Here is a 27,676-nt window from a genome sequence, read left to right as displayed (position 1 = left end):
ACCGAGAGCTTAATCCTGAAGTTGCATTCAAAATGGGCATGGATGCATGCCTACGGTGTAAAGTCAAACATGCTTCTCCATCTCCTCACTTTCCAAGACAACAAACACACAAAATTATATATAGATATTATAGAGTAGTGTATTTTTCCTATTCATATACTAAGAGCAGTAGATTTTAATTTGTTTTGCATGCATTTGTCACACGACATAAATCAAACTCTATCATCTGCTTATTGCTTAGAGTTGTCTATTGATTTTATACACAAATACAACAAATTGTGTGGCAATTCAAGGAAATTATGTGGGGGAGGTATTAGGTTCTCACTTCTAGATAGGGGCGGAACTATCTGTTCCCTAAAGGGGGCTATGGCCCATAATTTTTTTTGTTTACTTTATTTTACATGTGACTTTTTTAAAAAAAAATTAATATTAATTTTCTTTTTAGTTACTCTCAAGGTTTTAAGTTGTGATTATGCTGTAGTTGTGGAGATTTTAAAAATTAATATTAAGAAAATAGTAGAGAAATACACCTGATGTAGATGTAATTATGCTAAATCATGGAAGAACTCTAAAATTTTAATATATTGAATTTAAATCAAGAAATTATTATAAAATATAGAGTTGCATGTGTTCTTTATAAAATAATATTTTTTTTCCCACCTCTCCTTCATATTTATACAATAAGTGGAATGATATTTGCATAAAAAAATTTACAAGAGAGGAGGAGAGAAACATAAGACGTGTAATAAATAATGTCACGAAGAGAGTTTTTTTTTTAATATGTGAAAAAATTATATTAGGACAAGGCATGCCCTTGCAAGACTACTAAATTTAGTAGGAAGGAATTTACAATAAAGTTTATGTTTTGTCTATCAATAGGAGAAATCTGATAATCGATCCCAAGTCACAGTTAGTGTGAACGGAAAATTCGACCAAATGTATCAACCGATATTGAAATGTAATGAAGAGAAAGAGATAAAAAAAAATGTTGTACAAATCGTTTATATGAATAACAAATTCATAGTTACATCTCATTTTTCTCTCATTTTATCAACATGAAAAACCATTTGTAAAATTTAAAAGAAGTACGATTTAACCATTTTGTACTAAATAAAAACAAAATTTTAAATGTAAAAAAAAAAAAAGATTAACTTATTAACGCTCTCGTCTATCTTACATTCTTGCATGGAAAATCCTCTGAATTGAAGTTAAGGTGAGAACAAGGAAAGGGATAAGTAGGCGACAAATTGAATTCCAGTTTTCATCCATCATTCATACGGAATATGTCACAAATTAATTTGTATGCAAAGGTTGACGTTTAACATTAAAATCACGCATGAATAAATAGTTGTACATATTTGTGGAGTGAATTAAGTTGGAATCACTTATTCATTCATTCACTTGCAAGTTGTACCTAATTTTTAAAACCTCAAATTCCAATCAGTTTTGCCATATCCACAAGATAAAGGATTGTTGGTTGCTAGTCAGCTTCTTACCGTCCATACCAAAGTTGATCCCTTGGCAACTTCACTTCTAGTATTAAACTAATTTTGTTTATTGCGCCATTTGCGTAAAGCAGCTACTTGTTTACGCTATTCAAAAGACAACAGTACAAATTGGAAAAAATAAATAAATACAAAACCAACGATAACAACAAGAGTAATGATAAACGTGCGTTTCATTTTTTGGTGAATTGATGAGTTGAAAACAAGAGAAGATATGAAAAAAGAAACAAAAAAGTACAGATAATGATAGATATGTTAACGTGGTGTGATGAAAAATAAAGTGAAGACCAGATAAGAAAAAGTGTGTATATTGAGTATTTTTATAAGTAAACTAGAAATGATAATATATTTTAACATAACTAGTCTATAAGTATATATACACAAAAATGATGTCACTTTATTCAAATTCTTCCGTAGAGTGGAGAGGAAGAGGAAATGATTGGCCTTAGCTAAGTTTTAGAGAAAGAAATTAGGTTTGTAAATAAAGAGAAAATTGAGAGAGGGGAGAAAGGATGAAAAAAAATAGTCTTTAATTTATATAAAACTAATTTACCAAAACAATGTTATTAACTATATTTTTAGGTAAAATTTAATAAGGTCTTTGAGTTGATTGAGTGAATAAGATAGTCTCACATTACAGGTAGGTTCGAGTCTCTATTTATCTTTTATATAGTGTTTGATTGGATAATTTTTTTTTTGTTTGGTTAAATTTTTAGAAGGTGATCCAATATTGGAAGGATTCAGATAGGAGGAAAGAGAGATTTAAAACATTTTAATTGTAATAACTAAAATGTTTTTATTTATAATTTAAATTTTAAAATTATAAAGAATGATTTAATTTTTAGAAGGGGGAGGGTGAAAGAGGGATATATAACATCTCTCCTTTATATCATTGTTTCTTGCCCTCTATTTAGATCCAAAGGTTTAAGAGCAATTATTTGAAGGAAAAAAAAGTATTCTAAAAATGACTTTCTATACTTGCGTACAACTGCTCTAAACCATAGTAGCAAAATCATAGATTATTGTTCTTTTCCAAGCCATTCCTCCCTTAAGCTTGTAGATGTACTCCAATTCTTACTTGTGTCCTTTTTGCTATGTTTTAACCATGTAAATGGTCTTAACTACACAATATCATTGCCATTGTGTTGTTCTTCTTGAAACTATGTTGTTATAGATTCTAGAGTTCTAAGGACACTTTTGAACAAAAAGAGAAAGAAAATAAACTTACAAAATATAATATCAAAATGAACTCATTAGTAGTGATTTCGCATGTAGATTTAACACGTGAGCTGACAAGAAACATAACATGTCATACCAATATATCTAGTGTTATTAGTTACATAAGGTTGACTACTAAACTAACTTAATACACCATCTTCAATTTTCAAGACTATTTTAAAATGATTTTAGTTATTAAGTTGTCAGTATCCTATTATTTGTGTGATTAGCAAGGAGTAACAATAAACCATTTAAATACAAAGTCACACTAACATTTTTAACAGCATTAATATATTGAAGATAAAGGAGAAAATTAATTTAAAATATCATTTTCAAGAATTATTTCAAAATTTTAATAATTTCATCAACTAAATTTAAAGCATCCTGCAATTTCAGAAATTACAATAGTAATTAACTCTTAAAAGCATTTTAAAAAGGCCGTTATTATATTACGATTGAACATGTATAGAAGCTTACAAATTTAAAATTCTAGATTACTTTTTAATTAAAAAATATAATAAAAAATAAAAATCAAAGTTAGCAAAAGAACAATCATGCATGCATATTTAAAATTCAATTTCAACATTAACCTTGAATGTATCTTTCTTGGATTTCTATGATAAAAAAATACTACTAAATGGAAGGTAAACAGTAAAAAGTAAAAACTTAATTAGTACTTATTTTTGAAATTGACGTAGCCGTTTTGTGTTTGGAATTCACACAGGAGGTTTTACTTTACCTCTGAAAAAGTTACTCATGGCATTGACAGATTGGGAAAAGGAGAGTTCATGATAGGGTTAGTTTTGTCCATTCATGATTGCACCCAAGAGAAGAAAAAACGGTTAAGAATTAAATGAATAAGAACAGTGTGGCCACTCTGGAAGAAGAGAAGAGAACCAACTCAACTCAAATTAGTATTTGGTTTCTGCGAAATTGCAAAAGCAAAACAACATCCATCTTCTTCTGCAAAATAATTCTAAAAATCCATAATTTGTTGCCGTTCTTCCTTCGTACAATGTCAGAACTACTCTAGCATTCCCAACTCTACAAACACATCATCACCTTTTTGCTTTTTTCTTCTTCTCACTAACTCAGACAACTACCATGGCCTCAAAATCCAGGTTAGCGAACTTTGTCGGTGTCACTTGTGAAGATCTGATTTCGGTTTTCATTCTCTTTTTTTTTTTTTTTTTTCTTTTTCTGCTTGGTGAAGTTTGATCTGGTAATTGTCACTTGCTATTATTGGGTTTTCTCCATTTTTTTAATCTAAATAAATTTCATATTTGTGTGTGTTGAAATTTCGGTGTTTTTCTACTTGCAATTCACAACTGGATTTCGCTTCTTTTTTCGTCTCGATTTTATACAATTGTGTTAGTTCAGGCTTATTATTATACATCATCAGTATCTGCTGTTCTCGCCCTAATTTTCGTATTGGTAATGATTCTGGATGCTTAATTTGCCACTAGAGTTGCTTTTTATGGCTTAGATCCATCCATTGCTTATTTGGTAATTGGTATCTTGTACTGTATGTTTCATTAAATGCATTATTATTTATCTGGTGTTGTCATTTTGAATTTGATAGACCCAATCTATCTGAAAATTCCAACAAAGGATCAATTGCAACTCCTAGAGTCAGTAAAACTAGCAAACTAGCATCCAAGCCAGAATCTGAGTCACCATCACCTTTGCAAAATTCACGGCTTTCTGTGGAACGATCACCACGATCTGTGAATTCAAAGCCCACTGTTGAGCGGAAATCACCAAGACCCTCTGCCACCCCACCTGATGTAAGTTACAAATTGCACTTAAGGTCCCATCTTTCTTTGAGATTTCGGTCATATTTTTCTATATTATCAAATAGCTGCAGCACTTGAACTGTTTTCTTTATTTTCATTTCTAATTTTTTGATCAAGCATTTTAACTTCCTAACATCTCAAGTTGCCTTTAAACCTTTTTTGCTTGAGGATGGATCACTCAGCCAATTAGTGCTAAACTGCTAACTAGTTGACTAATATGCACGACTTCTTACCCTTTGTTCTGAGATGTTCAATATCTGGTTGGAAACTGCTGGGGATGTTTCTTTCATTATTCCTTATAGCTGATTTACAAAAATATTTTAATTAATGTTGGTTTCCTTTTAAGGGTATCTGCACTCTGATCTGTGGGTATATATTCCTTGGTTTTGTCAGAAACAACCCCCAAGAGCTGCAAAGGGTTCCGAGTTACAGAATCAATTGAATCTTGCTCAACAAGACCTAAAGAAAGCAAAAGAGCAGCTTATTCAGGCTGAGAATGAGAAGCTAAAAGCAGTCGATGACTTGAAAGAAGCACAGAGAGTGGCTGAGGAAGCAAATGAGAAACTCCGGGAAGCATTGGTTGCTCAAAAACGGGCTGAGGAGAATTCTGAGATTGAGAAGTTCCGAGCTGTGGAATTGGAACAGGCTGGAATTGAAACTGTTAAGAAGAAGGAAGAAGAATGGCAGAAAGAGATTGAAAGTGTGAGGAACCAATATGCATTGGACATGGATTCTCTTCTCTCCACCACTCAGGAGCTTCAGCGGGTTAAACAAGAACTTGCCATGACTTGTGATGCAAAGAACCAGGCATTGAATCATGCTGATGATGCAACTAAAATTGCCGAGATTCATGCAGAGAAAGCAGAGTTTTTATCAGCTGAATTGGTGCGATTGAAGGCCTTACTAGATTCAAAAGTGGAAACAGAGGCCAGAGAAAATCAGGTTATATTGAAACTTAAAACAGATATAGAAGCTCTCAAGGAAGAACTTGAAAAAGCAAAGGGTTACGATGATAAGTTGTCAGAGAGAGAATCTTTTATTGAACAGCTTAATGTGGAGCTTGAAGCTTCAAAGATGGCTGAATCTTATGCACGTAGCCTGCTAGAGGAGTGGCATAAGAAGGTTGAGGAACTAGAAATGAGGATTGGAGAAGCAAACAAGCTGGAGAGATCTGCATCAGAGTCTTTGGAATCTGTAATGAAACAGCTAGAAGGAAACAATGATTTGTTGCATGAAGCAGAATCTGAAGTTGCTACTCTTAAAGAGAAGGTGGAATTATTAGAAATGACAATTGGGAGACAGAGAGCAGATGTTGAGGATTCACAACGCCAACTTTGTAAGGCTAAGGAAGAAAGTCTTGAAAAGTCAAAGGAAGTTGAGGCTCTGACATCTGAACTTGAGAGGGTTAAGGAAGAGAAAGCACAGGCTCTGAACGATGAAAAGCTTGCTGCTTCTAGTGTGCAGGCCTTATTAGAAGAGAAAAACAAACTTATCAGTGAATTGGAGAATTCTAGGGATGAAGAAGAAAAGAGTAAAAAGGCAATGGAAAGCTTAGCTTCTGCACTACATGAAGTATCTGCAGAAGCTAGAGAAGCCAAAGAAAATCTACTAAACATCCAAGCTGAAAGTGAAAGCTATGATGCCCAGATTGAAGACTTAAAGTTAGTCTTAAAAGCTACTAATGAAAAATACAAGTCCATGCTTGATGAGGCACGACATGAGATTGATGTTCTTGTATGTAGTATTGAAAATTCTAAGAGTGCCTTTGAGAACTCCAAGGCTGAGTGGGAGCAGAGAGAGCTTCAACTAGTCAGCTGCATAAAGAAAAATGAAGAAGAGAAGGTGTCACTGGAAAAAGAAATAAAAAGATTGCTTTATTTGCTTAAAGAAACCGAGGAAGAAGCTAATGCCAACAGGGAGGAAGAAGCTCAGTTGAAGGAAAATCTGAAGGAAGTTGAGGCTGAGGCAATCCAACTGCAGGAAGCTCTTAAGGAAACAACAGCTGAGAACATGAAATTGAAGGAGAACTTATTGGATAAAGAAAATGAGTTGCAGTGTATGTTTCAAGAAAATGATGAACTCCGAATTAGGGAAGCTGAATCTATCAAGAAGGTGGAGGAGTTATCTAAGTTGCTGGAAGAAGCTACAACCAGAAACCACTACACTGAGGAAAATGGGGATCTTACTGACAGTGAGAAGGACTATGATTTGCTTCCTAAAGTAGTTGAATTTTCTGAAGAAAATGGACATGTAGGAGAGGACATTTCAAAGGTAGAGCTTTCAGTGAATCAGGAGGAACTCAAACAAAACAGCATACAGGAAGATAGCATTCTATCCAACGACAAGGCTGAAAAAATTGAATCTCCCAAATATGAGGAAGTGAGTGAAAAACTGGAGGAAAATGAGAGCAAAGAAAAGGAGGGGAGCAAAGCAAAGGATGATTCAGTAGAAGTTGAGTATAAAATGTGGGAGAGCTGCAAGATAGAGAAAAAGGAGTTCTCGCCGGAGAGAGAAGCAGAGCCTGAATCATTTGAAGAGGAAGTTAACTCAAAGATAGAAGAAGGTGGTGAGAGCTTTGATAAGATAAATGGAAATGCTGTAACAGAGAACATTGATGAGAGTGGGAGCCCACCATCAAAACAACAACAATTGAAGAAGAAGAAGAAGCCTTTGCTTGGCAAGTTCGGAAGCCTGCTCAAGAAGAAGGGTGCTAGCAACCAGAAATAGAACAATATTCAACTATGGTATGGGAAGTACATTGAACATTCAATTGTTTGCATGTGTTTGCTTTTATGATTTTTGCTTCTCAGAATAGGACTTTTATGGAATCACGAGGCTTGTAATATTGTTTAGGATTTTTCGCTAGTGCTTCTTTTGGATTGAGGTTCTCCATGTTAGTGGCAAATTGTATGTGACGCAAATGCAGACTCCCTACTTTTTTTCTCCCATCTCTGTTCGTCCCTTGCCCTCCTATCTAGATTTGACGACAGAAGTGGCAAGTTGGATTGTATTTTTCATCATCCCAAATTCAAATGAAAGTTCAGAAAGTTTGATGTTTCAGTTCTGAGGCTTACTTGACATATAATAATGATCATAATGTTAAGTACCACGTTGCTGTTGGAACTTGGAAGAAGCCTGGAAGGCGTTATTTCCATCTCTTTCCCATTAAATGTAATGTAGATTCAACTCGTAATTAATTCTCCCACTATATTACTACCTTAATATAGAATTTGATATTTCCACTTCAACATCTGTTGGTTGTGGCTGCCTTTACTCTGGCCATTCTAGCAAATGGATTTCTAATCCCACAAAGCTTTTTTTTTTGTGTGTGTGTGTGAATAAACTAATCTCACAAAACTTAGATATATATAATTGGTACTGTTTTTTTAATCAAAATTGAGAATGCTGTTCCTATCTCAGTAACCAAAATTGGCAGCGATAATGTCAATTTTGATTCATGTGTGTAGTGTAAGTAACCCTTCTCTTGTAGACAGTGTTTTCTGGTATCTCCGATTTGTCTACCTTTTATACACAAGTTTTTTCATCTGTATTAATATATATGTACTATCATTTTTTGTAAAATAATAATAATAATAATAATAATAATAATAATAATAATAATAATAATATTCCATTACAATAATGAGATTTGTAATTAATTAATTAAATACTAATACTGTTTTAAGAAAAACAAATTATATCTGCTAACAAATAATTATATAAGAATAAATAATATATGTATAATGTAAACAACTTTTTTTTCATTGTTATTGAATTATTACAAATCGTCTATATAATAGTTTAATGGCTTTTATAATGAGTATTGAGTCATATAGATGATATTTAATTGATTAATAATATGTAAAATCTTTATATAATTTTAGTGAACCTTCCATTGTAAAATGGAGGAAGTAATACGATTCATGATTTTTTTTTCTTTGTTTGTTAGATCAAAATCAGTAGAAATAGTCTTACCTAACGGATAACAAAAACTCGTCTTTTTGCCAAATGGTAGATTAAAAGGTACCAAGTTATAAGAAAGATTTTCCATGCTGCTTTCTAAGTCTCAGTGTCAGCAGAATTATTGCATAAGTAACTCGGTGTTTGGGCAACGTTTTCGTTAAGGTTTTGAGAAGTTTGACTTTAATTTATCTTCCTTTTATATGTTTTAAAACCTCTTTCTGCTCCAAAACTAAATGGGTCGTTTTCACAGTTTTGTATTTTGTGTTAGCTTAGTCTCCATAACAATTCGTCTTTAATTAGTATTCAATCATTTTTTGCCATTCTTCATGTTTCAAAGTCTCCATGCTGTTCTGTTAATTTGTTCCCCTCTTTTGACTCTTGTTTCTAAGGTGTTAATTTCAAGAGGAAAGATAAGACAGACAACTAGAGCACATATCATTCTCATTAAAGATGAAAAATGAGTTAGTGTAGGTTAGGTTTTACAAAGTTTAGCTTTGGTATATTTTTTTAAAAAAAATTGTAACAAGAGATAAAGAAAGCAAAAAGGCAGAAAAAATATTATTATTATTTTGAATATAACTTATAGTCTTAAGAAACATTTTAAATACTGGTGAAAAAACTATCTTTTTAAAATAAGTTGAATTTTGACAGAAAGTTCATGTGAGGTTACGTCATAAACCGCGATCGGTCACCCTTATTTCTCAATTTGTTTTATTTTCAACCATTCTAAGTATAGAGACTCTAGCTTACATCACAAATAATACTATTATTTTAAGAAAGAAGACTCATATATTGAGTGAGTTGGACTTATGTGCTGCAATTAATGTACGAGGAGGAATAAGAGAGGATTTTATTTATTCTGTAAAATAAATTACAATCTCCATGTTGCATGGTTCGTCTATACAAAATATAATGATTGAATCCAAGATTTAATCCATCTTCAAATGCACATGAACCAACCAACTACTTTTCTAAATGAAACATTCTGTGTTGATCCTAGAGATCAATGATAATTCCTATTATTATCGCAGTGATAGACCTCGAATGCCGTTGTCTTTAAAAGAGACTGTCCACTACTCTTGGCTGCAAAAATATATAGATAGAGAAAAATAAGTATATGTCGTACCATAAATAAATAGAATTTATAAGAGAAACAAAATAAGCACAAGTGGATAGGATGAGCTAAAAAGAAAAACAGTGCAATATTAATATAATCATAAAGGTTACTTACTCTATCTTGAGATCTTTCCAATAAGCATCGCTTACTTCCTCATACATGAAATCTCCCCACATTTCAAAGTTGTTGGTTGAAGTGGAAGAAGGGTCAGAGAACTCATTTGGATTTACCTTGTTTTCCATTTGCATGACATGAGTGGAACAATATTCAGGTGAGGCTGAAACTAGATTTGGAAGAGAATTAACGAATGCTGTTGAAGAAGAATATGGCGCATCAAGCTTTTCAGATTTCATGCTACTCCTATTAATGCTTCCTCCATTGGGTAGAGTTTGCTGCTGATGAGGGGCTTCAAAGCTTTGGATATTTGGCTGATTCTGAGAAGGAAAACCATCAGTTGAACTACCATTATTATAAAGGTTTTGGAGCTTATTAGACTGATTCAACCCCAAAACTTCATTTAGAAAACCATCTGATGGTCCAAATGGATTGAGTAGGTCCAAGTTTGAGGTAGGAACTTGAAGTATGTTCTGCAGCAATTGGAGTTTGGCATCTGATTGTAGCCTTAGAGCATTATGAGTACTGTCCCAAGTGTTTGTGAGAATATTACTCACAATGTTTGTAGCAGCCAGTAACTGTTGGAGATTAGATAGAAGATTAAGGTGATCTGATCTTGGACGATGAGTCACTGGATCTAACCCCATTTGCAGAAGCTTTTTCTTTAAATGAGTGTTCCAGAAATTCTTAATTTCATTATCAGTTCTACCTGGCAGATGACCTGCTATAGCCGACCACCTAATATATATTGGAAATAAATCAAAAATGATTTTGATTATTATGTAGTATTATATATGAAAAATATTAACAAAACATGTACATACATATAAGCCTAACTGAGGAGATGTTTCATTCTAAGTAAGCTTTCCATTTAGTAATGAAATCAATCGAAGGAATAGTAAGTAACTTACTTATTACCAAGAACTGAATGTAAATTAATGATGAGTTGCTGTTCTTCCTCAGAGAATTTTCCTCTTTTGATATCAGGCCTCAAATAATTACTCCACCTTAGCCTGCAACTCTTCCCACACCTGTTCAACCCTGCAAGTTTTGGAAGTGCTCTCCAACTCCCATGCCCATGTTTCTGAATGTAATCCACCAATATTCTATCCTCTTCTGGGGTCCAAGGCCCCTTCTTCAAACCATTTTCATCACTACTGCATGCAAATGGTGTTCTTCCCATCATCACTCACGCTATATAGCTGCATAAACATGCATGTTAGAAATTAAATACTATAAGAATTAGTTTGATTCATGGTGTAGATAACATGACAACAAATTAAAAGAGAGCAAAAGAGTTCATACCTTCCATTGAGTGTTATGAAGTGCAGAATGAGGGTATATATAGACTTGCAAGGAACTCTGTTGGAAGTTAATTGGATATTTATCTGAGGCTGAGAGGCGGTTGTTAATATATAGCAATATAGCATGGCGATATTTGGAATATATAGCAATGCTTAATTCAATACTTGTTTAATTACTATGCTATGACAGAAAATTCCAAGTTTGTCCTGTATTATACATAAGGATAACGACCCTGAAAGACACTCCTTAATAATGTTTATTTTCAAAGGGTGGACGTAAACATGATTAGCCACACTCATTAAGATTCATTTATCAACTACCAGTCTAGAGGCATTAGGTTTCATAATTATAGCAAATATTATTAATTTTTCAAAAATAGAGAATGTGTTAATTAGGAAAACATATATATAAGGTATGCATATGTGCATATATCTAATATCATCTTCTATCTATACCATGTATAAGCTAGTTGCCTAAACAAATTAAGTGCATTAATAGCTTCTTCTCTCCCTTTCTAGTTTTGTCATCTTTACTTAAATTTTCATGTCTAAATACTTTTACTGTTTTACATAGACGAGCATGAAAGTAGCCACGTCAAGTGTCAACGTTAACTCCACCTCCATGACATATTGCTAATTATATACAGAAAGTGCGCGAATAAACCAAGAAAATGAAGGAAAAAATTTCATATTTTCAACGCAACCTTGGCTTGTCCAACAAGAACAAGGCACATACATACGTATAACAATGGCCACCATGTGAGTACTTAAGATGGGGGGCAACAAAGACATCAGCAACAAACTTAAACTACCAACAGGGGTAGGTTTCCACGTGGCATCTGCTTAGCAAGTTTGAAGCTCACTTTGCATGGCCCGTGTGTAGAAGAAATCTCCCTCTCTCTCTCAAAATATGGACTATATATATGTATAACATCGTCCTGTTCATCTTGTATGCAAATCAAATTCAATCAATGTACGCAAAACTAAATAGTCCCTCTGTGGGACCCCAACAAAGCCTTAACGCATTCCTAACGATTAACTAATTCATTTTTTTTTATTCAAATCAATTCATAATTTCGTATCACTGCGAAAACAAAAATATAAACCTTAGGATTGTTTACGTTGATATTTTTTATTTATTTAAAAGAAATTAAATCATTATTATTGATATTGTGAACCTACATTAACAATATGATATATTAACTATATACAAGTATATATTAATAGTTTATACCGATGAAATTATTAGTTAATATAATGAATTATACTATTAAAATATATATAGTCATAATACTTATATCAACAATTTTAATTTCCATAAGATAAAAGGTTATATCTACGAAATAATTAGTATGAGACATTTTTAAATAGTGTAAGCACTTGTCTTTTTTTTTTAAAACGAGTGTAAGCACTTATCTTATACATGTATATAATAGTGAAAGTATGTTCACCGAAAAATTATTAGGGGATTTAGAATAATTATAATTCTTACTAATTTTATATGATATATAATTAAGTGTTATTAATTTTCGCTATGAATTGAAAAGTTTAAATATATGTCACGAAAACATTAATCAAAATTATGAACATCTAATTACTTAATAATTTCTCCTTGATCCATGTCTTAGTTCTTCAATTCTAATGTATGGGTAGCTAAAGGTTGTTTATATACTAAAAGTATATGAGAATGTTTTAGGATAATCTATTAAAAATTTATATTGTTATTAAATTACAAATTATCATATATAATAAGTTTTATTAATACTTATAATAAATATATTAAAGTAATAATTTTTTTTTGGTTAATTGTATATAAAAACTCTATACTGAAATTAAGTGCATGCATACTTTAAAGTTTAAACTCTAATATAATCTATTAGACTTTAAAAGAAATAGATTAATTTTGAAAAAGTAAAAAATAAATAATATTATCAATCAATAAAAAATTATGATGATTATCATATATTAGATAATATTCAAATTAAAAAACACGCCCAAGCTTTTTAAATGGTCTTACGACCACTAACTAACTTGTAATCTTAATTATTCAAGTATAATTGTATGATTTAAATTTATAATTTTTATTTCTTATAATATTAACCAAAGTGTTCTAACCACATATAATTTAAATAAATGATAAAATTAAAAATTAATTAAGTAATCTTAATTATCTTTGTGTAATTATATGATTAAGATTAATTAAGGAAATTTAGTTCAATTTTAAATAAAATATGTGAGTATTGTAAATGCGGAAGTACCATGTTTCATTACTATGAATAAAAAAAATGATTAAGACTAACTTCTTTTGTATATAACGGGACGCACATTCATCCCTACTTACCCAATAATTTCCATGTACATATATAGAGACATTTTGAACAAGATTGCAAAATGAAAATTGAAAGTGCCTGCTTTGGATCGATGAAATTTAGCCAAAGAGAAGCTAGCAAATGCTAGATGCGACTGCTTCTTATTCAATCTTATTAGGTACGTGCAAGTGAATGGTTGCTTATGTATGTTCATATTCCACCACCATTTTCATATGCAAACAATCATGACAAAGCAGTCACGGTCAACTCCTAGCTATTTAGAAAAGGATTATGCGTATATTATGTAAATGAAAAGAAATGGTAAAATGCTAGTACTTTCTTTTGTCTAACCGATCTCTTAGTTTTAAATTAATTAATTGACGAACCCTCAACCTTTCTAAGATTAGGTGAGTGTGAGAATAAAACAATAACTCACTAATAAAAAATAAATTAAAAATAACTTAAGAATGCCGTATAGCGTCCCCAATTGCAATTCATTATTCATTCACAACAATTCGTAAAGGTAGAAGTATTATATTGACGCTAACAAAAGTTGGTCATAAGAATGTATCCATGTATATCATCAATAAGCACATAAGTTCAAATCCCATTGTTAATTGTGATGATTTTATTAGTGGGCTATTTACATGTATTTTTTTTAAGTGTTCAAGGAATCTTGAGATATGTTTTTATTAATGAACATCTTGTAAGTACTTTTTAAGTGTTTAGTGAACTTAAAACATCTCTTGAATTCTACGCACAATATATTATATATATTAACTACGTACAATACCATCTATACTTAATTTGATGTTTAATATTCGATCAAATTCCCGATCTCATACTCTACCCATTGGTCTAAACCGTCGTCTTTACATCTGTATTACCAAAATTTTTCTCAATCATGTATAAGTCTGAATATCATCAAGCTTTTCAACAACAACCAAAAAAAAAGTCTGAATCATCAAAATCCTGATGCAACAGAAATTTTGGCACCATTGTATTTTTTATATTGAAATCATAATTTATATACAACGAAATCTCCAACTAATCTTGAGTGCTTCCATTGCAACAGGTCATCTTCCTTTTACCAAACAAAGGGATTTAATAATTGCATCCGGTTTTGGAGCATTGAACCAGATGCATATGATACTCCCTGTGGGGAAACAATTAATGATAAATAATGAGAGGAAGCAACTAAAGAATCAAGTACAATATCTCATGCACATGATATTTAGTTGGATCATAGTTTTTATATAAGGAGCATCCAGATGACATATATCACTGCCTTCTGTGAATTGTCAACATTATTAACAATTCAACAACTTATATAAAAAATAATAATTAATTAGCATATCTAAGTAAAAATGCTTAGTAAATCTTAATCCCGATCGAAAAAGGAAATGGCTGGATATATACATCGTGTGGGACTGAGGGTATCGCATAATTTGCTTTTATAAAACTATGTTATATCCTTTTAGAAGATAAGAAGAAATAAACTCAAAAATAAAACTGAACAAATCTTGCTTAAAATGTGTACGTACCTATTCTATTAATTTGTCTTTATAGTGCATGCAAATTAATAGCGAAATAATATGTTAGAGCACTTCCCTCTAATTCCGAAGAATATTAATTGCATCTCATGCATATTCCTAGCTTCTACTTCTAGATACATTACACAGTGTTTTATGATATCTCACCATTAGAGAAGTGACATCATGGATATACAATAGTCAATTTGGGGGGTTAAAAGGATGGTAGACCTTGCCGGGGATTTTCTCCGAGCGTTACCTCATTATCCAAGTTTACAAGCCATATCTAGTTTTCGTTTTGCATGTTTAATAATATTTTATCTAATTCAAATAACTAATTAGCCAATGCGAATCCGTTTTTCTAAAAGATCTCGTCTAAATGGAAAAACTTGACAGCAACAAAATAACAAGATCTGCTACTTGTTTAACTTTATTTTCCTTGAGACTTCATGTATACTTGCTCCCTTTGTACGCGTTTGCCACATATAGACTAATTTCGTTGAATTAAAAATACGTTATATTTTTTCGTTAGGAAAAGTAAATACTTTAATCTGTTAACTGGATTAGTAGAAGAGATTGGTCGCTGTTTAGTTGTTCAACTTATTAGCACAAGAAAATCTTGTCCCACACAGTTGGGTATCATAACCATTTAATATCATTGTAAGAGTTGGTAAAAGAAATAATTTGTTTAAGGAAATGATTTACCTAGAGTAAATAGTCAAATCAAGAGACAATTTCAAGTTAGGCTCTTGAATGATATTTACGTTAAATTAATCCGTAGATTCTTAAATTGTTTAATATTTTTTAATTAAGTTTTTTTAATTTTTCTTCTCATTGAATCCTTGAATTTATATTTGTTTTTTTAACTGGGTTATTCTTCTTTACTTTTGTTAAAAAAAAATAATTATTTGAATCAATTGTCTAAAAAGACTTGTGAAAGAATACTTGAATTGAATGGACCTATATATAAAGATAACAAAATATATTGGTTGAAAAACCTTGTTAAAAATATTGGATTCAAAAACTTGTAGAAGTGATAATACTGGATCCATAAACTAAGTAGGTTTCGTGGTAAATTTATTTCTCGTAACGACAATTAATTAGATAGAAGGACCAATTAAAAAACAAATAAAAGTTTGATGAATCTAATTAAAAAATTCAAATAATCTAGTAACTACAAATTAATTTAACCTAATATTTTTATTTTAAAAGAGTGCCTAAATCTGAATTTTGTCAATCAATTGAGTCCATGGCTTATGAACATTTTTAATGGGAGTTGTTTAATTACATTGCATTAGCTGCTTAAAAATAAAAATGATATTTTAGTGTCTTATCTGTAATTTTGAATTGTTTAATTAAAATAAGAAAGAATTGCTCATATTGGGTTGCTTGGCATTAGTGTGTTACATGTAAGAGAGAAAATATGGGATGTTGGAGAGAGAGGATTTAAGCAACTTGTTTATATTTTCTTATTAGAAAAAAATTAATTGAGTTGTTTAAAATTGAAATAATATATATGGAGCCATTTAATTAAAGATATATGGTATATTATATGAAGAATATAACAAAATTTCTAATAGATGTTATTTTCTCTAGTCTTAAATAAAAAAAAACAACTGATTTAGGTTAAATAAGAATTTTAGTTAATCACGTTTAATTGAATTAATTTTAACTAAAAAAATATTTTTTTAATTTACCCTTTTTATTTGAATTTGATTTTTTTTGTCAATTATCAAAATTTGGTATTAAAAATAAAAATGAGTATTATAATCTCCAGAGATAATAACATAATAAAAGATAAAGTTAATTGAAATCTTGTTATACATGATGAAAAATATGTTTTTCTTCTTATAATAGTAAGTTGTAGCTAATGTGGCTATTAAATGGTTATGATGGCTTCCACGTAGCACATTGATGTGTCTCCAATTGTGAGGGCTGAATTGCAAAAAGTGAAAGTGGCTTATTATATCTATCTATTATCCTCCTTTTCTACAATTTTTTCTTCTTTCAAAATCAACCTTGATAATACCAAAAGGAAAAAAAATAAATTAACCTCTGTTCTTCCCAATCATTCCCTAAATCATTCCCCTATATACAATATAGCAATCTTGATGATGATAAAGAGGATGAACCACTTATAGAAGAAAAATAATCATTTTTACGGTCAATTAATTTTCAATTTTTTTTCTCTCTTTACATCATCCATGTCTATGTATTGGGTGCTTGATGTTATTTATCTCATATTGATTTATTCAGTTTTAACGGATAAGCAGTGTTGAGCATGCATTGCTGATCTTCCTTTCACTCCAACAACATTCTCTTTTTCTCAAAGTTCACTCCATTATACCACTTGATCACCCGAGAAGAAATAACTATATTGGGAAGGAAAAGAAATAAATATAGGTCAGTAATGTTCAACTCGAATTGATCACACGAATAAAGCAAAGGGAAACTACCAAATGAAGAAAGAGCTTAATGTATGCTTCTATTGATGAATAATCAGTAACTACTTAAAGATAAAGTTGTTGTAATAAGAGAATGAGAGATAACAAAAATATAAAACACTTATAACAATAGCTAACAAATATAATTACAATCATGCTGCTGATAAATCAATCTGCTGCTTGGGCCAGTAAACCTATAACAAACATGCTCATGATGTCGATACAATTAAGAAGGGAATGGCCCAATAAGCAAGTGCCTAGCAAATTCATTGAGAAAAATAGGGTTACGAAACCAAGAAAATAAAAGCAAAAGCCAAATATCAATCGTGGTTTGCGTGGTGAAATGACTTTTGCCAGTTGCATTTAAACAATAAAAGTTTGATTCCCTTGTATCGTTCAAACAAAAAACTCGTCTATAATCACCAGAAATTATAAAAAAAAAATAGAGAAGTCCTACACCAATCAGCGACTTCAATATTGTAAGTTAAAAAATAATATATATATATATATAAGTCGGTTCACAAAACATGATTTTTATATTTTTTTTATAAATAAAATTTCTGAAACAAAAGTCTAAAACAAATTTCATTAAAGCATTTTTGGTGGAAGATTCTAAATTAAAATTTTAGATGACTTTCCAGTGAATCTCATAATATCATGGATTAAATGTCTCTAGTATTTAAAATTTTAGATTTTAAATAATTTTTAGTAACGCTCACCTTCTCATTTTTTTTGGCACTTTTACTAAATGACTGTAATTTTTTTTTCAATTTTTCCATTATGGAATTGATTTCAAATTATTATCGAAAATAGAATAAGTTGTATACAATTTATTATTCTTCTTTTTTTTTTTAATTTTTACAACTTCAGTTTAATTTTTTTATTTATTTATGACTTCAAAATTTTTAATATGGAGTTTTAAGTTTTTTTTTAAGTTGTAAGTTTTTTTTTATGATTAAAGTTTTTTCTTTTAGAAATTTTCATTTATTTATTTAATTATTTGAATATAATTTTATTTTTAAATATTATTTTATTTAATATATTTCATATATTTAAAATTTAGATAATTTTTTAATAATGTTATTGAATTCATTTGTTTTGTAAATGAAATAAAAAACTAACATAATGTTATTTAATATTTTTTTTAAATATTTGTTTTATTTTAAATACTTAAATTTTAAGAAACTAAAATTTTAAAATAAATACTAAAATGTTTTGTTACTAATATTGAATTATACTTTATAAAATAATATTATTTATTTTGTATAAAATTTTTTACTATTAACAACATTTAATAATTTAGTAATAAAAATAATTGTTAAATTAAAAATATCATAATACATAAAATATATAAAATGAATAATAAAAATTAAAAAAATATAAAATATAAAAAATAAAAAATATATTATATTTATTTAATAATTAAATAAATAAAATTGTTTATAATTTTAAAAAAAAAAATGAAAGCAAAACAAAAAAAGAAAAAATTTTAAAAGAAAAAACTTTAAAGGTAAAACAAAACTTACACTTCAAAGTAATAAGTTAAAAAAAATTACGATTTCAAAGATATAAGTTAAAAAAAGAGACATATACAATTTTGAAAGTCATAAAAAAATTAAACTGAAATAGTTAAAATTTTTATGACTTAATTTAAAAAATATTAAAAAGTTAGAAGTGATATGACGTGTAACGTTAGACTTGACACATGTTAGGTTTAGATATTTTTTTTATAATAATTTGAAATCCACACAAATAATAAAATAAAAAAAATTATAGTAAAAGTTCCCATTTTTGGACTTTTCTTCTTTTCTTTTGGTCCACCCATGCACCGACGCCCTTAGACATTTCCTCACTTTCGCACTTCTTCATACCCTTCCCCTCCTCTGCGCGACCCCCCGGCTTCCTCCCTTCCCCTCTTTCGGTATGTATTATTTTTGTTCTTCTCCATCTCGTTCCTGTGCATTTCAACTGTTTATTTTTTATTTTTATCATTTTCCTTCCCGTGTTTTGCTGTTACCAAATGAACAATAAGCCCCCCTTTGCCCCTGCTGCATCCCTCTCTGCCCATGCAATTTCATATTTTATCCTGCAAATGCCAGGTGCTGAAATGATTTTTGCCACTTGTCATTTAAATAATAAAAGTTTGATTCCCTTGTGTCCTTCAAACAAAAAACTCGTCTATAATCACCAGAAATTATTAAAAAAATAGACAAGTCCTACACCAATCAGCGACTTCCATATATATATATAAGTTGGTTCACAAAACATGATTTTTATTAATAAAATTTCTGAAACTAAAGTCTAAAACACTTCTCTAAGTCATGTTTTAAAACATACTTATTCATACTTCTGTAGTGTTTTAAAAAAGTATCGATTTTCATTTTTTTTTCAAAAAATTGTCTCATTTTAGTAAAAAAAAAAACCTAAAGATAAGGATTGTCATAATCAGTACATCTGTACATGATAAATTTTAGAACAACCTTTAGCTTACAGGAACGGTTTACGAAATTATAAGAAATCATGGGAGGATTTTTTTTTATATTGGTTCTTTAATAAAATAAAGAAAAGGATAATTGCTACACAATAGGAACAATTTACGAAATCAGGCAAGAAATATCTTTATTAGTTCTTTAATAAAATACACAAAAGAATAATGAATAATGATAAACTTACATTACTATAAAAAAATGATAAACTTACATTCTATTTCAGAACCTACAAAATAAAAAATAAACACTTAATTACATTTTTAGTCTTTAAAATTTAAAATAAATTATTTTTAGCTCTCTAATTTTAAAATATAAAACATTTTAACCCCTCAAATTTAAAAAAATATGCTTGTAATTAGTATAAACAATGTTAATAAATTGTGCATGATTTAATTAATGGAAAATTATTTGAGCTTAAACAATGATTTTAAATTGAGTCTTGAATATATATAATTAAGTTAAATTTTTTTTAAAAAAAAAAACTTTATTATCCCATAAAATAAATAAAATTTTCAAAATTGCCTTGTCTACGGGTAGTGGTATAAAGGAGGAATAGATGACTAAAGGGTTTTCCTGCATTATTGTGGTTGGTGTGTAGGAAGCAGAGAGAGATGATGGAGTTGTTTCTAAGTTGCATGGTCCTCTTTGTGTTAACTTTAGCAACACTTGGCGCACACTGGATCTGGGTGGTTTCATCGAGTAGAGCAGGTTCCAAACTCCCACCAGGCCCTTTCCCTCTTCCCATAATCGGAAACCTTCTTGCACTGGGCAAAAAGCCCCACCAATCTCTGGCCAAACTCGCCGAGACTCACGGCCCAATCATGACTCTCAAGTTCGGCCAAGTAACCACCATAGTGGTCTCTTCCGCCGACATGGCCAAAGAGGTGCTCCTAACCCACGACCACTCCTTGTCGTCAAACCGTGTCATTCCACAGGCCGTGCAGGTTCACAACCACCACAACCACAGCATTACCTTCTTGCCCGTTTCACCTCTCTGGAGAGACCTTAGAAAAATATGCATCGCTAATCTATTCTCCAACAAGACTCTTGATGCGAGCCAAGATCTCAGGCGCAGCAAACTGCATCAACTCCTCCACGATATCCACCGAAGCAGCCTAGCTGGTGAAGCGGTGGATGTTGGAAAAGCAGTTTTCAACACTTCCATGAATTTGCTTTCCAACACTTTTTTCTCTCTAGATTTGGTCCACTCTTCTTCTTCTGCTGCTGCTGTAGATTTCAAGGATTTGGTGCTCAAAATCATGGAAGAGAGTGGTAAACCAAACCTCGCTGACTTCTTCCCTGTACTCAAATTCATGGACCCGCAGGGTATCAAGACTCGCACCACTGTTTATACCGGCAAGATCATTGACACCTTTCGCGCTTTGATTCATCAGAGGTTAAAGCTCAGAGAAAACAACCATGGCCATGACACCAACAATGACATGCTAAATACCTTGCTCAACTGCCAAGAGATGGACCAAACCAAAATTGAACATTTAGCTCTGGTACGTACATATATACATATATATACTCCTCTTGAATTGTTAATTCATTTTTAATAGATTCTATTTTCAATTTTTTTAAGCTTTTGGTTCATTAGAACAAAAATGAATCTTCCTGATCTAGAGTTGGAATATACAATTCGGTAATTAAAATTTAAGAATTATTTTTATTATAAATCTAATGGTACCAATTACTTGATTATATATCGTCATATATGAAATCTTCTTGTTTAATTAATTAATGGCTGTGGTTTAATCACTAGACTTTGTTTGTTGCGGGAACGGATACGATTACATCTACGGTAGAATGGGCAATGGCAGAATTGCTCCAAAATGAAAAGGCAATGTCAAAGGCAAAGCAAGAGCTGGAGGAAACCATTGGCAGAGGAAAAGCGGTGGAGGAATCAGATATTGGTAGGCTTCCTTATTTGCAAGCAGTGATCAAAGAAACCTTTCGATTGCACCCTGCAGTCCCATTTTTGATTCCCAGGAAAGCCAATGCAGATGTGGAAATCAGTGGTGGCTACACAATCCCAAAAGATGCACAAGTGTTTGTCAATGTGTGGGCTATTGGAAGAAACTCAAGCATATGGAAAAATAATGCAAACGTGTTTTCACCGGAGAGGTTCTTGATGGATTCGGAGGATATTGATGTCAAAGGTCACAGCTTTGAGCTTACCCCGTTCGGTGCTGGGCGTCGGATTTGTCTTGGCTTGCCGTTGGCCATGAGGATGTTGTATTTGGTGTTGGGTTCGCTAATAAACTGTTTTAACTGGAAACTTGTTGAAGATGATGATGTTATGAACATGGAAGATAGCTTTGGGATAACTTTAGCAAAGGCTCAACCCGTTATACTCATTCCCGAGAAAGTGCATGGTGTCATCGTGTCATGAATGATGCACATGCACACTGATGAATAAAATAATAGTAACTGTAGTATGCGTATATATAGGACGTAGACACGTAGTATATAATAATAGCAACTGTAGCATGTGCACATGCACATGCACACTGTTAAATGCAGTGCTAGTTTACTACAGCAGCCGTATCGTGTCGAAACCTCCCCAACCCAAGTACTGTAATAATTTGGCAGATTCATGCTTTGCTTTAAAAGCTTGGCAGATTCATGCTAGTTTGAAGTAATTAATTAAGCTAAGGTTTGTTCATTATTAGGTGTTACGTACTATTGATTTATAGTCTCATTACATTTTAGGAGAAAAAAGATCCAAATCAAACAAAGCACTGTGATCTTTCGCATCATAAAGATCTAAAAGACATTAATTACATGATGTTAGAGTAATTACCTAAGTGTCTCTTCTCAGTTTAGTATTGTCGTTGGTCTCATATATAAAGAAAGAAAATCAAAACTAATTTATTTTATTTAATGCTATTATTTTTAAAATATTTTTTTATTTAATTGAGATTTTAATTCTAGTCACTTTTTTATTATTTATTATTGATATCAACTTTAATGAAAAATGAATTCAGAAAAAAATAATTTTTAATTAAAATTGATGTAATTAAATTATTAATTAACTTTCTTAATTAACATAATTAATTTTTCTCCCACTGGCTGAAGTATAAGCATAAAATTGCAAGATATGTACTATTTTTAAGTTTGATTATGTTAATTAGATTGCAAGATATTGTACTACTTTGTAATGTTTTTTTTAATTTTTCATTTTTAGTAAAGAGTTCACTTAAGGAGAATTTAATCATCGCATATTAACCTCGTGTGTGTATATATATATATATATATTAATTTTTAGTATCAATTAATCTTTGGCATCACAATAAAACAAAAAATTAGCAATCATCCAGCAAGAATTTGTTGAAAATTAAAAAACACTAGGTAATTACAATTCAAAGAAGAGACAACAAGTACATTAATGATTTTAAACTTTGAGAATTAAAACATCTAAAAAAATTAAAAATAAAATCATTCTTTACTCCAACAAATCATGTGCAAATGAAATAATTTTGTATTTGAAAATAAATATAAGCATAGACCATTATAAACTCTCCTGAACTTATTCATAATCAACATATCTATTTTTAGTTATTTTTTAAGCACGGGTTCACGTGTATCCGCCACAGCTGGTTGGCAAGAGGAAACAAATTCGAAACAACTTATTTGGCAACTTTAGAGAGTACAATATTGTTGATACGCTTATCTCACATCATTTCAACCTTAATTTATATGACTTAGATTAATAAATAGATTCGATCATCAAAAGGAGGAAATGGAAAACCGAAAAAAGATTCACTCTTACGTAAATAACCATTATTAATTCCGTTAGCAAAACTTCAAACCACTTCTTCTCTAGGGAAAGATTGATCTCTGGCATAGGCTTCAAAGAACCAGATATAATGGCGGTTAGTTGCACCTTCTTCGATGATCATGATTTTATTTATAATTAAGAAAAACGTATTTAAGGACATCTTGTTGTAAGGTAGATGATTCCATGTTTTGGAGTTCTTATATATGGTGGATCTGGTATGGATTTCTAATCAATATAATTTATGTTAGCTTATAAAAATTCATGTCCTTTTTTTTGTTTTTAAATTCTAACATTTTGAATGAGGTTTTCGATTTCTGTCTGAGTTTTGCGCGACTCTTTTTTTGTGGGAATTCTCATTCAATTGATTATATAAACGGTAAAATTGGACATAGTTGTCATTCTCATATATTTATATTTTGTTGTTCGTGAAGCATATTAATTAATTTGAGAGCAGAAAATAGAAAACTGAAAACAAGATGAGGCCTGTGTGGTATTTGTTCTTTTCATAATTTCCTCCATAAATCTTTGAAATCAGAAAACGTGAGAAGAGCTTGACATTTTTATAATTATTCGTGAAATTAAAATACCAAAACAAAAAATGTTTTTTTGAAACAAAACATGCGTACTTCAATAATAGAAATGTAATTGTGATCGATGTAAACGGTATAAGTTAGGAAAATCTACGAAGAAACGAAGAGGATACAAGAGCCACTGTACACATTTCTTAACTTTCAAGTTTCAATCATGATGTGGTGGTATATGAACATCAAGAAAATACATTTTTTGACAATAGAAATTGCTAATATATTTGTCTTTTTTTTTTCTCTGTTTAATTAACAGATATCGGTGAAAGTCAGCAACATCTCTTCAAGTGCAACCGAGCAAGATTTGAGAGAATTTCTTACCTTTCCGGGAAAAATCCAATATATTGAAATGCAAAGGTTTGTCTGTGTATTATCTGTATTTTATTTGCCATGACATGAGGCCATTAGATGGCAATCCACTTCAACTTCAAGTGCTCTAATTTTTCAGTGATAAGGGAAATTAATGTTAAGTAAATATTTGTTTTATAATTTAAAATTTATAAATATATATTACTTGTATGATTTTATTTTATAAAATAAAATATTTATTTTAGAATTAATTACGTAAAATTAAATTTTTTATTTTTCTTAAATTTTGTTTTAATGGGTCAATGTAATTTGTTAAATTTGTCTTGATATATGTAACTTGATTTTCAAGGATCCCATTTAATTTCCAACAATCATATATATTTTTGTTGTTGCATAAGGGGGTCTATGTCTATATATATATATATTTATTGTAAATTAAGTTCTGTTTTGTTTCTGCAGATTTTGAGGCCATTCGTGGGGTCAAACTGAGTAATTAAGGAAAAATATGAGTGAAAATTTGATGGGAAAAGTCAACGCTTTGGGGGAGCGTCTGAAAATTGGTGGGGTTGAGGTGGGTCGGAAGATGAGCGCTGGCATGAGTTCAAGGTGAAGGAGTTTTATCAGCAGGAGGATTCAAGGCATGCTGATAAACTCGTTGGGGAAGCTACCTCTGAGGCCCTTCATGAGCCTGAATGGGCTGGAATTCTTCATATCTGTGACTTCATAAATGCTGATCAACTTAACACCGCCGAATTGGTACGTGTAATTAAGAAACGGGTCGTGGCCAAGAGTCCTCCTAGAGTTCAGTACCTGGCTTTTGTTTTGCTTGAATCATTGGTCAAGAATTGTGACAAGGCTTTCTTGGAGGTGGCAACTGAGAGAGTCCTTGATTAGATTATCAAGCTCATTGATGACCCTCAGACTATTGTTAATAATCGGAATAAGGCTTTGATGATGATTCAGGCATGGGGAGAGTCAACCATTGAGCTTCGCTATCTGCCTGTGTATGCAGAAACTTACAAGGTACTTTTACAACTTTCAATGCTTGTCAGTTAAATAAGACAGCAAAATATGCTTATAGTGTGAAGTCAAAAGATTTGTTTGGACCATTTCAGCCAATAATTAATCGGATGCCAAAATACTTTGTAGATGTATATAGTTTTATTTAGGAATTTGATAAATTAGCTGTTAATAAAATTAAATCACCTTAATTAATTGAATTCCTGATCTTGTTAATTAACAATTATATTAAGGGGCCTTTCTTTATATTTCAAGGAATAGTATTCTGGAAAATGTTATTATTCTCATCAAAACATGTTTGGTATATTTTTAATTTATGGAAATACTTTTAAATTTAATTTAATTTTAAAAAATAAAATAAATAAGCCTGATTAAGAAGATAAAAGAAAGTGAAAAATTATTTTAAACATTCTCATCAAAATATAAAAAGATGAAAAATCATGTGCAATATGAATTTCTAAGAATAAGTTATACCTAAAAATATTTTTTGATTACCTTTTAATAAACATAGGAAAACATATTCTCATTTTCATATTCTTGCGATTCCAATAAAATTTCGTAAAACAAACATCTTAGTTTGATACTTTTGCTTTCGAACTTGTGTATCACTTTTTTGTCATGAATCAACTCTACCTTAAAATTTAATTAAGCTGTTAGGAGTGTACAAGAACTGAGGCAACCAAACCATGATCGTTGCATAGATTACTTCGTCATAAATACTGTTATGAACCAGCTCTCACGCAAAATAAAGCTGTTAATTGAAGTCTCATGAATGGTTTTTATATATGTAAATTCTAAACCTTTCTGGTTCAGAGTTTGAAATCAAGGGGTATTGGATTCCCTAGCCGTGACAACGAAAGCTTGGCTCCCGTGTTTACTCCTCGTTCTGCTACTGCTTCAGCTGATGTCAGTTTTGCAAATCTTATATATTCAATTTGATATTCATGGGCAAAGTTTTACGTCTGTTACTCCTCCTCGCTCTGCCACTACTCCACAGGCTGATGTCAGTCTTGCACATCTTATGCAGCATGATGATATTCATGTGCAAAGTTTTACGTCTGAACAAATAAAGGAAACTTTTGATGTCGCCAGAAATAGCATTGAGCTTCTTTCTGTCTTCTTCAACGCAGCAGGATGTGTTAAAGGTATTTTACTTTTTGTTGTGTTCTACTGCATGCTTCCTTTTTGGTTGCTCTCATTTGAGTTGACATCCATCGATAAATTTTGTGCCAAAATATTCAGTTTATGGATACAATTTCATTTGTTAGTTTTAGCCATGCCAATATATAACATATATATAGCTGCTGCATATCAATTTCTGCTCTATATTCACGATACCATGCTGTTTCTATTAGGTATGATGTTGTTGTATGCACATCCTTTTGTTTAATGGTAAACTTCTGTGTCAGAGTCGTCAATCCCTGATGTCCATAGAATCGTTGAGACTGGGATAATGAAGCAGTGCTTTTCTAGGCCTTGAATGTTAATGATGAGATTAAGAAGAGCGGAAGAAGAAGCAGCCTACAGTTGTTGTTCCACTTGAACCTGAACCTGAACAGAGTTATGGTAGATGTTGCTATTGAGCATGATGAGTCACCCCGTTTTACCAAAGAGGAAGGCTAGCTGATTAGAAAGCCTGTTGCATGTTCAAGAAATAGAGTCCATATGACATGTTGGATGATCTTGATGAGATGATTTTTGGAAAAAAGGATAGGGATGATGATGCATTTGATGGGGGACAACATCCAAAGAACCCACAATCATCATCAAAAGATGACCTTAACTCCTTCTAAATTGTCACTGCAATGCCTGAATATATATTAGTTAGGACGGTACATGTCTTTGACTCGATGGCTTGCTCTGCTTTCATTTCTATATGTTGATTATATATATTAAAATTCGTTCTGATACCACTTTCCATTACTGCAATGTGAAAAATCTGAGAGAACATTAACACGTCTACGAATTAGTCCTGGAACATATGTTTTAACTTTTTTGGTTTAAAAACTAATCATTCTTTATTGGAGTGAATCACGTTCAAATTGAGTAGCAACACCACTATTTGATTTGAATATACCATATAAATGTTTTTGTTATTTTTTTTGGCTTTTTTATAAGGATTAAGAAAAATAATAAATATTTTAACGAGTAGAACAATTATATTATATTAAATTATTCTTATTCTTTA

The 27,676-nt window shown here is 31.0% G+C and overlaps 3 protein-coding genes and 1 pseudogene across 3 annotated transcripts; 3 read left to right on the top strand and 1 right to left on the bottom strand.

Annotated features, from left to right (window-relative positions):
- Positions 1–3,583: 3,583 nt before the first annotated feature.
- LOC114375094 (WEB family protein At3g02930, chloroplastic-like) lies at positions 3,584–7,579 on the top strand. The gene is made up of 3 exons (XM_028332842.1): positions 3,584–3,844; positions 4,306–4,510; positions 4,913–7,579. The coding sequence occupies exons 1-3, from the start codon at positions 3,828–3,830 to the stop codon at positions 7,244–7,246; spliced, it is 2,556 nt and encodes an 851-aa protein (XP_028188643.1). The 5' UTR covers positions 3,584–3,827; the 3' UTR covers positions 7,247–7,579.
- Positions 7,580–9,315: 1,736 nt separating this feature from the next.
- On the bottom strand, positions 9,316–11,116 carry LOC114375095 (transcription factor MYB53-like). Its single transcript, XM_028332843.1, has 4 exons — positions 11,019–11,116; positions 10,625–10,915; positions 9,714–10,451; positions 9,316–9,565 (listed from the first exon to the last, which is right to left on the bottom strand). The coding sequence occupies exons 2-4, from the start codon at positions 10,897–10,899 to the stop codon at positions 9,556–9,558; spliced, it is 1,023 nt and encodes a 340-aa protein (XP_028188644.1). The 5' UTR covers positions 10,900–10,915; positions 11,019–11,116; the 3' UTR covers positions 9,316–9,555.
- Positions 11,117–19,124: 8,008 nt separating this feature from the next.
- LOC114374454 (geraniol 8-hydroxylase-like) lies at positions 19,125–22,462 on the top strand. Its single transcript, XM_028332093.1, has 3 exons — positions 19,125–19,223; positions 20,390–21,296; positions 21,557–22,462. Exons 2-3 carry the CDS (start codon positions 20,403–20,405, stop codon positions 22,184–22,186), a joined length of 1,524 nt encoding a protein of 507 aa, XP_028187894.1. The 5' UTR covers positions 19,125–19,223; positions 20,390–20,402; the 3' UTR covers positions 22,187–22,462.
- Positions 22,463–24,929: 2,467 nt separating this feature from the next.
- LOC114375989 lies at positions 24,930–27,485 on the top strand (annotated as a pseudogene).
- Positions 27,486–27,676: the final 191 nt, after the last annotated feature.

The sequence above is a fragment of the Glycine soja genome, chromosome 11 (genome assembly GCF_004193775.1).
Source record: "Glycine soja cultivar W05 chromosome 11, ASM419377v2, whole genome shotgun sequence".
Taxonomy (NCBI): domain Eukaryota; kingdom Viridiplantae; phylum Streptophyta; class Magnoliopsida; order Fabales; family Fabaceae; genus Glycine; species Glycine soja.
Note: the sequence above shows the minus strand (reverse complement) of the source record. Positions and strands in the feature narration are given on the sequence as shown.

Coding starts and splice junctions, on each gene's coding strand:
- LOC114375095 (XM_028332843.1), bottom strand. CDS start 10,899: ATGATGGGAAGAACACCATTTGCATGCAGTAGTGATGAAAATGGTTTG. Junction 10,452..10,624: donor CATTCAGTTCTTGGTAATAA/GTAAGTTACTTA, acceptor AATATATATTAG/GTGGTCGGCTATAGCAGGTC.
- LOC114375094 (XM_028332842.1), top strand. Junction 4,511..4,912: donor CCTCTGCCACCCCACCTGAT/GTAAGTTACAAA, acceptor TGGTTTTGTCAG/AAACAACCCCCAAGAGCTGC.
- LOC114374454 (XM_028332093.1), top strand. CDS start 20,403: ATGATGGAGTTGTTTCTAAGTTGCATGGTCCTCTTTGTGTTAACTTTA. Junction 21,297..21,556: donor AAATTGAACATTTAGCTCTG/GTACGTACATAT, acceptor TTTAATCACTAG/ACTTTGTTTGTTGCGGGAAC.